The sequence below is a fragment of the Amblyraja radiata genome, chromosome 11 (genome assembly GCF_010909765.2).
Source record: "Amblyraja radiata isolate CabotCenter1 chromosome 11, sAmbRad1.1.pri, whole genome shotgun sequence".
In the NCBI taxonomy this organism is placed as follows: domain Eukaryota; kingdom Metazoa; phylum Chordata; class Chondrichthyes; order Rajiformes; family Rajidae; genus Amblyraja; species Amblyraja radiata.
In genome coordinates, this window is record NC_045966.1 from 29,599,002 (window position 1) to 29,614,254 (window position 15,253).

The following is a 15,253-nucleotide window of genomic DNA, read 5'->3' on the forward strand; positions in this document are numbered from 1 at the left end:
GATTCCAAATCAGAACACTTCGTGAAAGGACAGCTCTTTTAATTACAGGGTTCGCTTGCAGAACGAACTGAACGCGAAATATACATGGTTCGCCTTTTACAGATGTCGCCTGACCTGCTGGTTCTTCGAGCATTTTCTGGTGGTTCGAAATTGGTTCGAAATATTAAAGGTGGTTCGAAATTGATACATTGCTGCTGGGCCGACAGCATATATTAAACATGGTACGAAGTATCCATCCGAAAGTTATTTCTAGCAAAATTGAAAACATGCTCTCTAGCTACAGATAACCATATTATATTTGTCATTTCCTCTCATCGCTGTTTGTTCGAGGTTTACCATTACGGCTCGGAGTATTTGTTAAAATTGCAAAGCCGATGCCCTGTTGGTGACCGACGGGGTCAGTTTACTGAACCGCCTGCAACCTCTTAAAGCTAACAAACATCAGTCAATGGCTATCCGCGGCTCCCAATGGAAACGCCACACTCGCCTTCCAGAAAGTTGTCCATAAACCGCTTGATGGCGCAACAAGATCGCGTCCAGTAATCCAAGGTTTAGGGCAATTCATTAACGACGGAACTCGAGAAAGAGATAAAAGAGGTCGCAAACGCTACTACGAGTCGCCACATTTTGTGAATGACGCCACATGCACCAAAGCCGGAGACTTAAATATGATGAGGATTTTTGGTGTCAAAGTAGCCTAGTGCTTCTCGACGTAATTACAGAATGTTATTGGGAGCTGTATTTTCGGCGATATGGACGTGCAAATCGCGACGACCGTGTGTTTACGCTTTAAAACGAGTTGATAACGTTCGTAATACACGGTCTGCAACCATCTTCTCATAAAGAGAAGGCAGAGAAGAGTGCTGGGTCGTTTCTCAATAGGTTGAAGTGCACCGCACTTCCTTCACAAACACACAGAGGAAAACATCTGCGGGTGGATGAAACGAACATTATACCGATTAAAGGCGCGCTGTCCGGATGGTGAGATGCGAGGACCAGACCGTGGGATTAATCGAAGCCTGCCATTCATCACAAACTACTTCTGTTGAGAACACTTGCGGCATAAAGTTACCTAAGATTGGGGAATGGTAGACATAGAGTAAGTATTCTATTTAAACACAGTGTCAGCAGCTTAATTATAGAACAATATCTTCAGATCGTCGGAAATCTCTTCCACATAAGATTGCTGACATTAAATATTAACCATTGCTTTCCCTTACTGTCCGACCTCTTGCGTGTTCCGGGCATTATCTGTTTTATCTCATTATAGCAGTTGCTGACTGTAAACTTGACCTAGCAGCTCTCACAGCTGTAATGGGACTCGAAGCGGATTATACTATTGTCCGGTCGAAATCCATGCCATTTTGTGGTTATTTACCGGTTATATTTTAATTTTGATATTTTTATGTTATGATCTTTTTAAACATAACGAGCAGGGCGCGGGTTTGTGTACTTTTCACGCTGGCGACGAGCGAAATCTAGACTGGGATAAGTTCTGAGAGAAAGGCTTTGAAAGCTGCAAAGAATCTCGTACAGTCGCTTTAAAATTTGATTTATACGCTCCGTAGGATACAAGAGAGGAGAAATAAACATGGACGATCACACGGGAACAGTGTAATGTATGCGCGCTTTATTTTCTGCAGCATTTTGTACTATTGCACTGGGGAACTGTACAATATTCACAATTACTTTTCCCCCAGGACGCTAACCAGGGAAGAAATGTTCCTCTGCGACACTATTCTGGATATTAAGACAAAACGAAACCCGTATAAAATACGTTGAGTAAAAGTGGACCGAGCAACCGTGGAGATGGTTTGAAGGTAGGTCTTTATGTTGGAAGTATGAAAGGACATATTCCCCGTGGTCGCACTTTTGTCAGGTTTGGTTGCGGGAACCAGGCACAGTGAGGAGTCGAGGGGAAATAAATGAGGGACCTTCTCTCTCTGGAGCTATGAGGCTGAATACGACCACCGTGGATGGGGGCGCGAAAGGCGCCGAGAAAGACTCCTCGTTCCGTGTACTCACGGGCTGTTTTCTCTCCTTGCTGATACTCTCCACGCTTCTGGGGAACACTCTAGTCTGCGTGGCCGTCATCAGGTTTCGCCACCTCCGATCGAAAGTCACCAATTTTTTCGTGATCTCATTGGCCGTGTCCGACCTGTTGGTTGCCATTTTGGTGATGCCCTGGAAGGCAGTGAGCGAGATCGCGGGGTTTTGGCCCTTTGGTTCATTCTGTAACATCTGGGTGGCCTTTGATATAATGTGCTCCACGGCCTCTATCCTGAACCTGTGCATCATTAGCGTGGACAGATATTGGGCCATCTCCAGCCCTTTCCGCTACGAGCGCAAAATGACACCTAACGTGGCTTTTGTGATGATCAGCGTGGCTTGGACTCTCTCGATCCTCATCTCCTTTATACCAGTGCAATTGAATTGGCACAAGGCTAAACCCACCACCGTATTGGACTACAACAGTTCCCACCATCCAGGGGACAACTGTGACTCCAGCCTGAACAGGACCTATGCTATATCTTCGTCCCTGATCAGTTTTTACATCCCAGTGGCCATCATGATCGTCACCTACACCAGGATCTACCGGATCGCCCAGAAACAGATTCGGCGCATCTCGGCGCTGGAGAGGGCAGCTCTGCACGCCAAGAACTGCCAGAGCAACAGGAGCAGCGGCAGCAACGTGGACATGCAGCCGCCCGAGAGCTCCTTCAAGATGTCTTTCAAGCGAGAGACTAAAGTTCTCAAGACCCTGTCGGTCATCATGGGGGTGTTCGTGTGCTGCTGGCTGCCATTCTTTATCCTGAATTGCATCGTGCCCTTTTGTGAGACACAAGCCCACGCCAGCAGCACGGCAGCGCCCTTGCCCTGCGTCAGTGGCAGCACTTTCGATGTGTTTGTTTGGTTCGGCTGGGCCAACTCCTCCCTCAACCCCATCATCTACGCCTTCAACGCGGACTTCCGCAAGGCTTTCTCCACCCTGTTGGGCTGCGACACTTTCTGTAACGGCGACGCGGTGGAGACGGTCGCCATCCACAATGGTGTATCCGCCTACAACCCCGGAGGCTCCCTGGAGAAAGTGGAGAACTGTGTCTACCTGATTCCCCATTCGGTGCCGTGCCCTCAGGAGAATCCAGCGGATCCCAGCCGCTGCATCAAGCTTTCTCCAGTCTCCCAACATGGGGCTGTCAGCCTCCTGTCCAGCAATGGGGACTATGAGACTGACGTGTCGTTGGAAAAAATCATTCCCATCACCCAAAACGGCCAACACACCTGACGGTTTATGGACTAAGACCAGAAATGTGTGCTTTAAATTCAAGAAACAAAATACATGCGAGCTGGTATCAAACTTAACAAACGTGACTCACGGCACCCATCAATAGCAATGCACTGCTTACTGTAGCTACTTGAAACAAATTATATTTAACAGGATCGTTCTCCCCCCACCCCTCCGCCCCAGATTCAGTGATGAGGATTTAATGAAATTAGATGTGCAATTGTCTTCTGAATACCATTTCTTCTCAATAGACGATTAGAGGAATTGCCCACCGAGGGGTTGAGATGACTTATTTAGTGCTATGGTGACAACATGCTGGCCACATGTTACAGTGCTGCCCAGTACGTTTGAATAGAGTTCAGGCGATGCCACTCGCTGTGCCATAGGGCTTGTATGTGGGCACAGATAGGATTATAACTAACTGAAGCCTTTAACTGGGTTTCTGTTAAGGTCCTATGCCCTTGATGAGACAAAGTTTCCACACTTGTTATTTCCTTTATATTCGGACGTACATGCAATCGGACCACTTTAATTATAAGATAAATGATACATAAACATAAATCAGAGATACAATTTAGTTAACAAAATCCAACTTCTCTTCTTAAGATTGAGATGTTTATAATTTCGTTTGGCTGGCTTCTTCCTCACACTTCATTGATAAAAGAATATCTAGTCATACAGAAAATACATACAAATAGTACTAGTACTATGATTTTGATGTGAGAAAGGCTTATGATGGTACTTATTTCCAAAGTTTTAAAGCACTGTATTCAAAATTTAAGTATTTATTAACGGATAGAACGTTGTTGTAAAACTCGTAATGGTACACATAAGCTAAATGTGAGGACATAGCTAGTGTATAGATTTCCCCCCGCAAAAAAAAATCCATCACTTCTGACTTGTCAAGGCACGGCTGGATTGTGTTGTCAGACTGTCAAGACCATTCTCCCTGTTTATTGACAAGTAAACTAACTGCACATCTTTATGTGACGTGGACTTTGTACTCATTCCTATATCAAGATGTTGTCACACTAGTTCCAAGCATCTATTTGATATCTGGTGATCATTTATATATATATAAATATATATATGGTATATGGTATATATTATCAAAATGCTTTTAGTTGCCCTTCAGTCGATTTTCTCAATCATCGCCCTTTCCAAAATTAATATCTCTACCTCTCGCCTTCGTTTCCTGTATTACTATATCGAGGCAAACAAATAATATACTACGTGGAAATTGTTCATTGTGTGCTGTTTAGTAGGGTACTGTGCACACGTGTGGAAGCTTGGAACTGCGTCATGTATGATTTATTTGCTTACCTCAAAACTAGCTCTTTAAACAAAAGGTCACTCCGTGCCTGTTTCATGCTAACCTGAACTTGTAATTGCCAAGCACCCTGTTAATCCAAGAAACAAACGTGAATTAGAAGCTCAAAAGCCAAACGCACGACAAATTCATGTATTCTGATTATCGAGACTATTTCACGAGAGGGCTGAGCAATTCAGATACTGAAAGCGAATGTACAACGGAATGTGGTGCAATGTTCAATTCGACAACTGACAGCGATGCCGATCGCGTGTACAGTTAAAAGGAGAATGTCTTGGAATTTTGTTCCTACATAAGCACGGTGGAATTATTGGTGCTGGAAATGTATAAGCTTTTGTGGCTATAGCTGAAAGATACAGTCCTGTTGTATAGGTCTGTCACGTTAGCATTTTAATACTCATTGCCAGTAAACTAAAAACACTTTAAAACATCTGGTGTATGTAGTGGGTATCTGTCATTGAAATAAACAGAAATTATTTTCCTGCCACTTAACTCTGGTTTCTCTACAGGTGGTATCTAAGCTTTGGAAAATGAACTCCACAGATTCCACCAGATACATACATTATCAACACTGAACTACCCAATCCTGCAATTTTTAGCCGTCAGTCTATAATTTACTAGACAGGTTGTCAAAATTAACTGTTGTATTAAAAAAAACCCAGCCGAGTCATCATTGTAAAACTGACTTATTCATGATTTATATTACCTCTACCAAAACATTTACTTGAATGTTCCGAAAACTTGTGTAAATACTTCCGAAATGTCAACAGAAAGATTATAACATGTATAAATAATTTTGAAGGAAATTTGGCCACCCTTGCAATGTTACACCTCCTCTTGAGATTATGTTGGCATTTGTGAGACAGACCAACACTGCATCCAAGGAGAACATGGAGCTCCCGTTTATACTTTTCTCCCCTGGCATTCATAAACATGCCTATTCCAGCTGAGCAAAAACGAGTTGCTGTTAGCTTGAAAAAGAATTAATATTTCAGGCTGATGATCTTTTGGCAGAGTTCGAGATTTACCAACTTTGAAGCAAGTGAAGAGGCAGGTAAAATTGATGGTAATACAATAGAGGTGGTGCAGAAAGAGCATCAGGTAAAATCGGTGTGAGCATACTATCAGCAATGAGGAAATTACTCCAAGAACGATGGTGAAATCAAAAGTTAGTGGCATGTCATGAATTTAAAAATAGTCTAGAGGAAGTGCTGTGGCAGAGCAGAACCACTGTCAGCAACTTGGTCTGACAAAATGTGAGCACAGGTCATGACTTGAAATCTTTTAGCAAAGTGTGAGCTTGGAAGGTTGTGAAATGCGTGACCCAAAACCCAAAGAGGAAGTGCTGATACTCACACTCAGGCTGAAGTAATTTATTTCCGACTGCACTTTTTGTTCTGTTCTCTCTGGTCCCACCATAACATTGTCATTGAAGATAGACACAACATGCTGAAGTAACTCAGTGGGTCACACAATATCTCTGGAGAAAAGGAATAGAAAATGACCTATTCGTTTTCTCCAGAGATGCTGCCTGACCCACTGAGTTACTCCAGCTTTATGTTTCTACCTTCGGTGTAAACAGCCATCTGCAGTTTATTTGTACATATAACATTGTCATTCACAGGCTGTAAAGGGAAGTGATCTTGTTTTTCACACTAAACTCTACCTTGAATACATACTCTTTGCCCCACTCCTTTAATCAGATCATAATGCTGCCAACAAGTAATCAACAAACATTTTCCTGCCTTTAACCTTATATTTTGGAAATATCTTGCTTATGACATCCAACTTTATAATCTTTCAACCACCCACAACTTGCCTCATGAACCTTCTCAAGATCCACAACCAGAAATACTCTAATAAATTCACCATTTCACCAATCTCATGTCATATGAAACTTATTTCAGCTAACAGTGTCTATTTCTTTCCCCTCTTTAGTTTAGTTTAATTTAGAGGTACAGTGCAGAAACAGGCACTTTGGCCCACCGAGTTCGCACCGACCAGCGATCCCTGTACACTAGCACTATCCTACACACGAGGGACAATTTACAATTTTTACTGAAACCAAATTAACCTACTAACGTGTATGTCTTTGGACTGTGGGATGAAACCAGAGCACCTGGGGGAACCCAACCTGGTCACAGCGAGAACGTACTAATGCCGTACAGATAGCACCTGTAGTCAGGATCAACCCCAGGTCTCTGGCGTGGTAAGGCAGCAACTCTATTGCTGTGCCACCATGCAACCCTTCTTGCCTGACTCCTCTGTTCAAGAACCCACTACCATATCACTGGCTGTTGAAACATATCCCATTTTTTCATTCTGTTTTCCCCTCACCTTGGTGTTCAGTCCCCATAGATTGCATTCCATAACTTTTGCATTTTCAACCAGTCTGCACTCACCTCCTAATTATCTCCTTTGACACCACGCATGTCCTCCATATAAAAATTATTGCTTCCGCATCCTATATGAGTCTCCAACTTTCTCTTTTTACAGAATATATGGAACTTGCGTTTTGTCCACTCCTGCTCAATTCCCCTATCATGTTTCTTTTTCTAGTATGTCATGTCTATTGGTAAAATGTATTGATTTTATCCTGGTGAAAAATCTCTTCAACTTAATTTTTGATTTCCTATTTGCCCTTAGTTTGGTATATATGCAAATTTATTTTCATTTATATGCTTCTATATTTCCACATTAGTTACTAGGTTGTCAACTGACCGGTGATGTACTCAGCCACCCCATAGCTACACATCCATCCAGTCCAAATCCTGTGATTACTTGACCCCATTTTCAAAAATTTTACTTTGCATTAAACATATTCCAATGATACCACTTGTAACATTTTTGCTTCCCATACATTTATCTTTTGCCTCCGTCAATGACTTTCTTTAACTCTCACTTGACAGGATGCATCTCATTCCACTCTGCACTCTCCTTCTTCCCAGTATCCGAGAGGAGTTACCTGCTATTATCTTTCACCCCGGCAGCTTGGTGTTCTATAGATAATCATTTCTATCATCTTCATCATGATGCTTTCATCGACTGCAGCTTTCCCTCCCTAACCTCATATTTTAACATTCCAAGTGGTCTGTGACACCTCAGTCCATCCCCTCATCATTTTTCCAGTCACCATAGCACCTTTCCATGGAAGCCAAGAAAATCCAAAATTTGTTTTCCAAAACTACTTTTTTCTCTTTCCCACCATAAGGGATTGCACACACTTCGTCCAGGCAAAACAGAAATTGGCTTGAATTTCCTCAAGCTTGGAATACTTGATTCACTACTTACAGTATAGTTTCATCTTCTGTTTTCGGATTGGTTTACTGATTTATCATTACTTTGGTGTTCAGTACATAAAACCTCAAGTCACTTGCCATTTTAATTTTTCATTGCATTTCTACTTTGATCTTTCACTACTCACCATTCTACATTTAACCAACTGAATGCAATTCAGGTTTAAGGACCACCCCTTAATTAGACACTACTACTTCGAAATTCCCTCATTTCATTCTTTAACTTCAGTTAACAAGCACAACTATGACACCAGTTGTTCTGCATTTCTTCTGGACCCATTTGTATTTCTTTACCTGTAACAATGTCACCATATGTGAACACTTCCTTCCTTTAAACATTATTACCCTCCACTATCAAAGACCTACTCTTTTGTTTTTAATGTCTTGTAACAATGAATATTTCCATGAATTCCAACTGTATCTTTTTCCAGTCGTAGTGAAAGTTCATTCACCTACATTTATTCTGTCTCTTTTTCACCTGCCTTGGTGTTTCCAACATTTTCTGTTTTTATCTCTCTCCAATAGAGGTCACTGTAGGGCAATTGTGAAGGAGGACAACCAAGACAAATACATTTTCTTTCCACTCCAGCTGCTGAGACCTGTTTTAGTGCCCAGCTGTTATGCTGACTGAGATAAGCTAATTTAACACAGCCTGGGAATCAAAGCTGTGATCTTCTGGTTTGCTTGGTTTAATGCTGCACCAGGTGGTGCATTTACTTGCTGGGTCAGCACCAGAGCTTAGTGCACACATTATTTCTATTTTTAGTCTATTGCTATGGTATTTTTGGTGCTTTTTGACTGTTGAAGACATTATCAGATGGGATGGTTGATGGCCCAATTGTGCAAAGGAGGTTAACTAAACTACATACACAGCTCACAAATTATCCTTGGGTTAACAAATACACTTCTATGGATAAATACTTTGATTTAGTAATTCCTCCACTTGGGCATGACTGAATTTAATGGTCAACCGTCTATATAACCCGAAAGACAAAAAGAGGATGTAATTAACTGTAATTATTTTTATTTAGCGTGATTATGGAATTTGCACCTCGCTCATTTGAAACATTCATATATATAAGATTTCCTGTCTCACTATAGTTGATTTAAACTAGCACTTAAACTTTTTTCCCACTCACACTGTCATTCCAGGAGCTGCCATGTTCGACAGGTCTTGTGAACAATGGCTAGAATTCCCACTGGTTGCAAGTGAAAGATAATTTGCATGTAAATTAGAATTCCTTAATTTGCTGTCAAGGTACAAATAGACAGACCAATCACCACAGATGTAGAGAAAAAGTTCACATTTTGAAAAGCATCACATTCTTGATTTTTGAGTAAAAATGCTTGAGTTTTTCATGGACCATCTGATATTTCCCTGCTGGTCATCTTCACCATCCTAGCTTCTATTTCCCCAGCTTCCTTCAACTGAAAACCTGCAATGGAGTTCCTGCATGACATCTACAATTATTCTGCCATTAATGCATGACATTTACTATTTACCATTAACTAAGATTATGGTCTTCAAACTGACTGAGGTCCCCTTGATAAGAATGGCCACAAAGTCACCATGATAAAAATGACCAGTAGCAAGAGTGTACCATCTGTTTCCTGCCCTTCTTAACACGTAGTTTACAATTGATCCTGATAACTCAGTAGAATAGAGGTTATCACAATTCTATATGAGTTTTCACTCATAATCTCTAATATGTAATTGTGTACCATGGGTGCTGGGGATGGTCAGGCTTTGAGTATAGTTAAAGGTGAGATCAGGAGGTTTTGGACACTGAATCAGAATATAAGATAATTGGAAAGCACAGGATCAGCCACGACCTTGTTAACTGGGGAGTAGATTCTAGGGGCAGATTCCTGTTTCTATTTCTCAGGTTCTTGTATCAACTTATCAACTTCTAACTCTGTCACAGTGCTTCCCCACAAATAGACAGGGTGATTTGTTAGGAGACGCACTCAATACATGCAGAGGTATGGGAGCAATGCTATTTTCATTAGGATTCTTTAAATTTTAACCGTGAACAAAAATAACATAATCAAAAATTTGAAATACAAATGGTTGAATTGACAATATGAAAGAATTGTGTTGATAGCTGAGTAAAAGCATTTTGGGCTAATGACATATCTACTGATGTTAATTCAGCTTCAGAACATCACCGAGCTCAATACCCCAAGCCAATTTCCATTAAGGGGCTGTCTCACTGCGGCAACCTAATTGGCCAGTTTAGAAGAGTGCGCCCTCGACTCATACTCGCAGCATGGTTGACACGAGGTCCTAGGAGGTCTTTGTAACTCTCCTTCATGCTCGAGAGTAGTCCCCGCGTACTCGAGGCCTCAGCTAGGCCGCGGCGTATTTTTCAACATTCTGAAAAATGCCCGCGAGTAAAAAAAGGTCGCCATGGAAAAAATCAATACTTTTTTTACTCGTAGGTTTAGTCGAAGTAGGTCGTGGTAGGTCAGTATGTTATTCGTAGGTAATCGAGGGTAGTCGCAGGTAATCAAAGGTAGTCAAAGGTAGTCGAAGCTAGTCTTCAACATAGTCGAAGGAGGTCAAAGGAGGTCTTATACATAGTCGAAGGGGTTTGAAGGAGGTCTACTATAGTTACGAAAGTCAATAGTAGACCTACATTACAGAGGTCTACTACATTACATCAACATGACACTTTTTCAAACTCTTCTAAACTCGCCAATTAGATCGCCACAGTGGGACAGCCCATTTAGTATTTACTGTGTAAATCGTAATATTTCTCATTCCACAACATTTGGGAAGTAAAATATAATGATAATAAGTGTTAGCGGTAATTATTGAGAATGGTTTGGCAGTGAGCTGAATAACTCTGAGACATCATCACTTTTTCACTGTCCATTTCTTCTTTTTCAAAATTACAATAAATAATGTCAGTTGGTGCTTGGGTATATTTATGAGCATAACATTACTGAAATAACAAAACAAGATATTAAATTAACCTTCACCAGAGAAACAGCAATGTGCTTCCTTTTATTCATGTCTCAAAAACCTGCCCAATCATTTAGGAATTTACAAAAATGGAAAAAAACAATTAAAACAAAATAACCCTTAAGTGAGCTCGGAGTGGTCAGTGTGACGGTGTGGACATCGTGAGCTCGGAGTGGTCAGTGTGATGCTGTGGACACAGTGAGCTCGGAGTGGTCAATGTGATGGTGGGACAGTGAAACGGATGAAAGAATTTAGAGACTTAAAGGTCACACTGCATCCTTTGTGAATTCATGTTATCCAGCCCGACGTGGACCATAGTTGGTCTGTACAGGAAGCAACGACATAACAGTGAACCTATGGGACATTTGGAAGAAGGCTGCAATCCATATGTTTCAAAACACGTACCAAGTAATGACACATGCGATCAGATTTTCTCTGGTGGTACTGATGATGGCATTAAGGTTTTGGACCTCCGACAAAACAAATTAATTTCTACCACGCATGGTCTTACAGAGTCGGTAACTGGTTTGACCCTGAGTGGGTGTGTACGAAAATATTAATATTCTTTCTTACTTAATTTTGATTGGAATTGAACAAGGTAACGAAAGGGTGTTTGGATGTGACAATTGGCATCTCTCGTTGAACAGATGTAGAAGAGGTTTGTGGGAATCGGCAAAATAAGATTAGATGTATTACCTCTAGTCTAGGAATGTGTTGAAGGGTAGATGGTAAATGTAAACATGAAATAGTAAACGGAGATAAGGAAGCTTGTTTCTCTCAGCATTGTGTTACAGTAGCCCACCCTTGCCCCCTACCGCTATTAGCATAGATATGTTGTAGTAAATAGGGGGCTTATGATTGGCTTGGAGAGGGAATGGTGGCGCAGTTCGCCATTAACCATCTGTTGTTGAATAAGATTGATATAAACAAAAAGTATGTTATGACTAATGAAATAATTGGTACCCATGTAGTAGAGAGTATATTTTCGTATAGTTGTATCTAACAAAAAACAAAAGTTGTTTACTGCACAGTATAACTGTCGGCTAATTCTGCCATGAAGTCAGAGAACTGGTGAGCAGTTAACTGTTGCCATCTCTCCATGATATCATGCAATGAAGACTCTTGAAGCAAACCTGGGAAGTATCCGCTTTTCATTTCCCTTTAATTTGCCTCTAAATTAATTTCTTCCACAGAATTTGGCATAGTCGGCAGGATACCATTTGTAACGGGATGATAAAATAGTCGTAACCGAAAGGGAGACAGGAGGGATTCCCAGACAGAAGTGAGAGCCCCTGGGCAACCTAGCTTATCCGGCTGGTGATTCACGCTGAGCCAAGAGGCCTGTAGGGTGAGACAAAATTGTGGAGAAGATAAATTTACTTACTTGTAGAAGATAAATTGAAGCAGGTGCCATAAAGTGCCCTATAGAAATTGAAAGGTGACTTTGAGGTTTGCGGACGGAGTAAAACCGATGCTCGCAAACTGTGAATAGTATATTATAAGAAATTGTCCGCGGAAACCTAACTTTTGTTTTACAGAATTGTGAAAAGAATATGGGAGACAACAGTAGTCGATCGGAGACATCTGATCCTACTGATAGAGAGAGGTAGAAGGAAAAGAAACAGGTGGACCAGGAGGGAAAGGTGCAGATAAGAGAGAACATTGCCAAGGTGATAAAAAAGACCATAAGACACCGGGAAAAGGTAGGAGATCCCATTGTTCCACCGGGATCGCCAGCAGATGTGGTGATGACATAGAACGGAGATGACCAATGTGTGGTGAATTTTTGTGGTTATTTATCTGATCGAACAAATGGAGATTGGCCGGGTGGGGGGAAGTTATAAGCTGTCTCTGTCCTACTTATCTCTAAAAAAGAAATGGTTTGGCAAGATGGGAGTACAATTAATATTTGCAGTGGTGGTGTTATTTAAATTGATAGAAACAATAAGGAAATGGGCGTGGATGGAGAAAAGACACCAGCCCCTAGAGGAGGAGAAAGGTGTTCAGCAGAAAGTGGGAAATGAGGGACCTGTGCCTATAATACCAAAGCAAGTGGTAGCAATATATCCCAGACTCCCTGTAAAAAAGGCACCTCCGGTACAGGTTACATTTGATGATCTGTTGATGATGGTGGCTGTATTACGCCAGCGACAACCTCTGTATAACCCGGCATATATAGAGGAAGAACAGGCTGCTGCCCCGTCAGGTGCTGAGGCTCTGTTTCTACCTCTGGCATCTCGGGTGGATCAGTCCATGGGTAAAGGAGCCACAGCTCCTCCGGCAAGACTAGCAGAAGCAGATATCTTAGAAAGATATCAAGAAGAAAAATGAGCAAACAAAGCTCCAGTTGATGAATGTTGAGGAAGAGGAAGCCCGACCCACTGATACAGTCCCCCGTATTATGATACGAGAAGCCCCGGTGTTCAAACCTGGAGCTGAAGCTAGAGCTATGGTTGCCAAAGCTACAGATCACTTAAGAAAGCCCAATGCATATTTCAATTCAATTCAATATGATCATGGCTGATCATCCAACTCAGTATCCTGTACCTGCCTTCTCTCCATACCCCCTGATCCCTTTAGCCACAAGGGCCACATCTAACTCCCTCTTAAATATAGCCAATGAACTGATTGACTTCTTTAATGGCACGGAAGGAAAGACATGGGCCAGAGAGAAATGAGACGCTATTATTGAAAAGCAACAGCCGGCTACAGAAGATCCACCAAGGTTACCAATGGCTCAGGTCGAAGTACCCTCTGAACTATGATCAAAGCATAAGAATCATGGGGGCGAGTGCGTTCAGCCCCTGAGCATAAAGTGACTTTAAAAAAGGGTGCTGCCTTGCCATGTTTAAAACAGTAACGGCTGAAGAAGGGATAGTTAGTATAGTCATCATGTCTTTATTACTACAAGAAGTATTGGTGAAAACGCAAAGTCCATGCAATACTCCTATTATGCTGATCCCGAAAGTGGGAAGATGTAATAAATGGCATTTTGTCCAGGACCTGAGAGGAGCTATTAACAAAGTAATGATCCCTAATGCCCCCTTAGTATCAAAGGGGTTTGCAACCAGGGTCCTGGCAAGAACATGGAGGGGGAAAAAGACCGGTAGCCTATTATTCCATGGCTTTACCAGCTATAGTAAATGGCATGCCAGCCTGCTTGCGAGCTGTAGCGGCAACAGCTACGATGATAGAAAAATTAAACCCCATCGTTCTTGATCACTCGTGTGTAGTGACTGTTCCTCATGCTGTGATGTTATTATTGAACTCTGTAGCCAAACAGCAATTCACAGCCGCTAGAAGAACAGGATATTAAATTATCCTTTTATCACATCCGAACTAAACTTATCAGCGATCTCCTGCTATAAACCCAGCTACCTTTGTACCACCGGCAGAAGAAGGATGTGACCATGATTGTCTATTGCTTGTAGAAGCAACTGCCACTCCCCGGTTGGACTTGGAGTCATTCAATTGATAATCCTGATCTGGTCCTATTTACTGATGGCTCTTCACACCAACCTAGCGTTGACAGATTATTAGCAGGATATGTGGTAGTCACGCCACATCAAGTGTTGAAGGCATATGCTTTGCCATCCGGAACGTCTGCTCAGGCAGCTGAGCTGTATGCCCTGACTTGTGCCTGCATATTGACAAAAGATAGAAGTGCTAATATCCACAAGGATTCTCGCTATGCGTTTGGGGTTGTACATAACCTTGGGCAGTTATGGGGAAAAATAGAGGATTCATCACAGGGAAGACTATTAAACATGGTAAACTGGTCTTAAAGTTACAGGATGCTATCCAATTGCCACGGAAAATTGCAGTTATTAAATGCGAGGCATTATTAAAGGGAAACAGGGCAGCTGATTATGTAGCCAAACAGATTGCCCTCAGGCAAACCCCGCAATTACAAGCGGCTAAAATTAAGTCTGCAGCACAATGAAAGCTCACGATTAGCAATGATGTAACCCAGTTACAGGATGTCCAGAGCCTATCATCACCACAGGAAAATAATTCCAGGAGCAAAGCAGGGTGTTATCAAGACCCCATTATCTGGGTCCACCCTGATGGCCGGGTAGTTTGCCCCAGGAGCCTATTTTTGTCCCTGTCTCGCCTAGCCCATGGACAGGCTCACATGGGAAAAGGGGGTTTTGGGGGGGGGGGTGGCACCCAGCAATGGTATGCATCAGGTACCGTATATCAGTCATAATTGATAAAGTTGCAAGAACATGTCTGGTGTGTCAACAAAATAATAGAGGGAAGACGCCTGCAAAATTTGATCAACTACCACAACCTGAAATGCCTTTTGAAAATTTGCAAATTGATTTTGTACATATGCCCGCAGCAAAGGGTTTTAAGTACATTCTGGTCAT

The 15,253-nt window shown here is 41.9% G+C and overlaps 1 protein-coding gene across 1 annotated transcript; it reads left to right on the forward strand.

Moving 5' to 3' along the window:
- The first annotated feature begins 594 nt into the window (after positions 1 to 594).
- drd1 (dopamine receptor D1) lies at positions 595 to 6,011 on the forward strand. Its single transcript, XM_033029624.1, has 2 exons — positions 595 to 1,099; positions 1,701 to 6,011. Exon 2 carries the CDS (start codon positions 1,952 to 1,954, stop codon positions 3,284 to 3,286), a length of 1,335 nt encoding a protein of 444 aa, XP_032885515.1. The 5' UTR covers positions 595 to 1,099; positions 1,701 to 1,951; the 3' UTR covers positions 3,287 to 6,011.
- Positions 6,012 to 15,253: the final 9,242 nt, after the last annotated feature.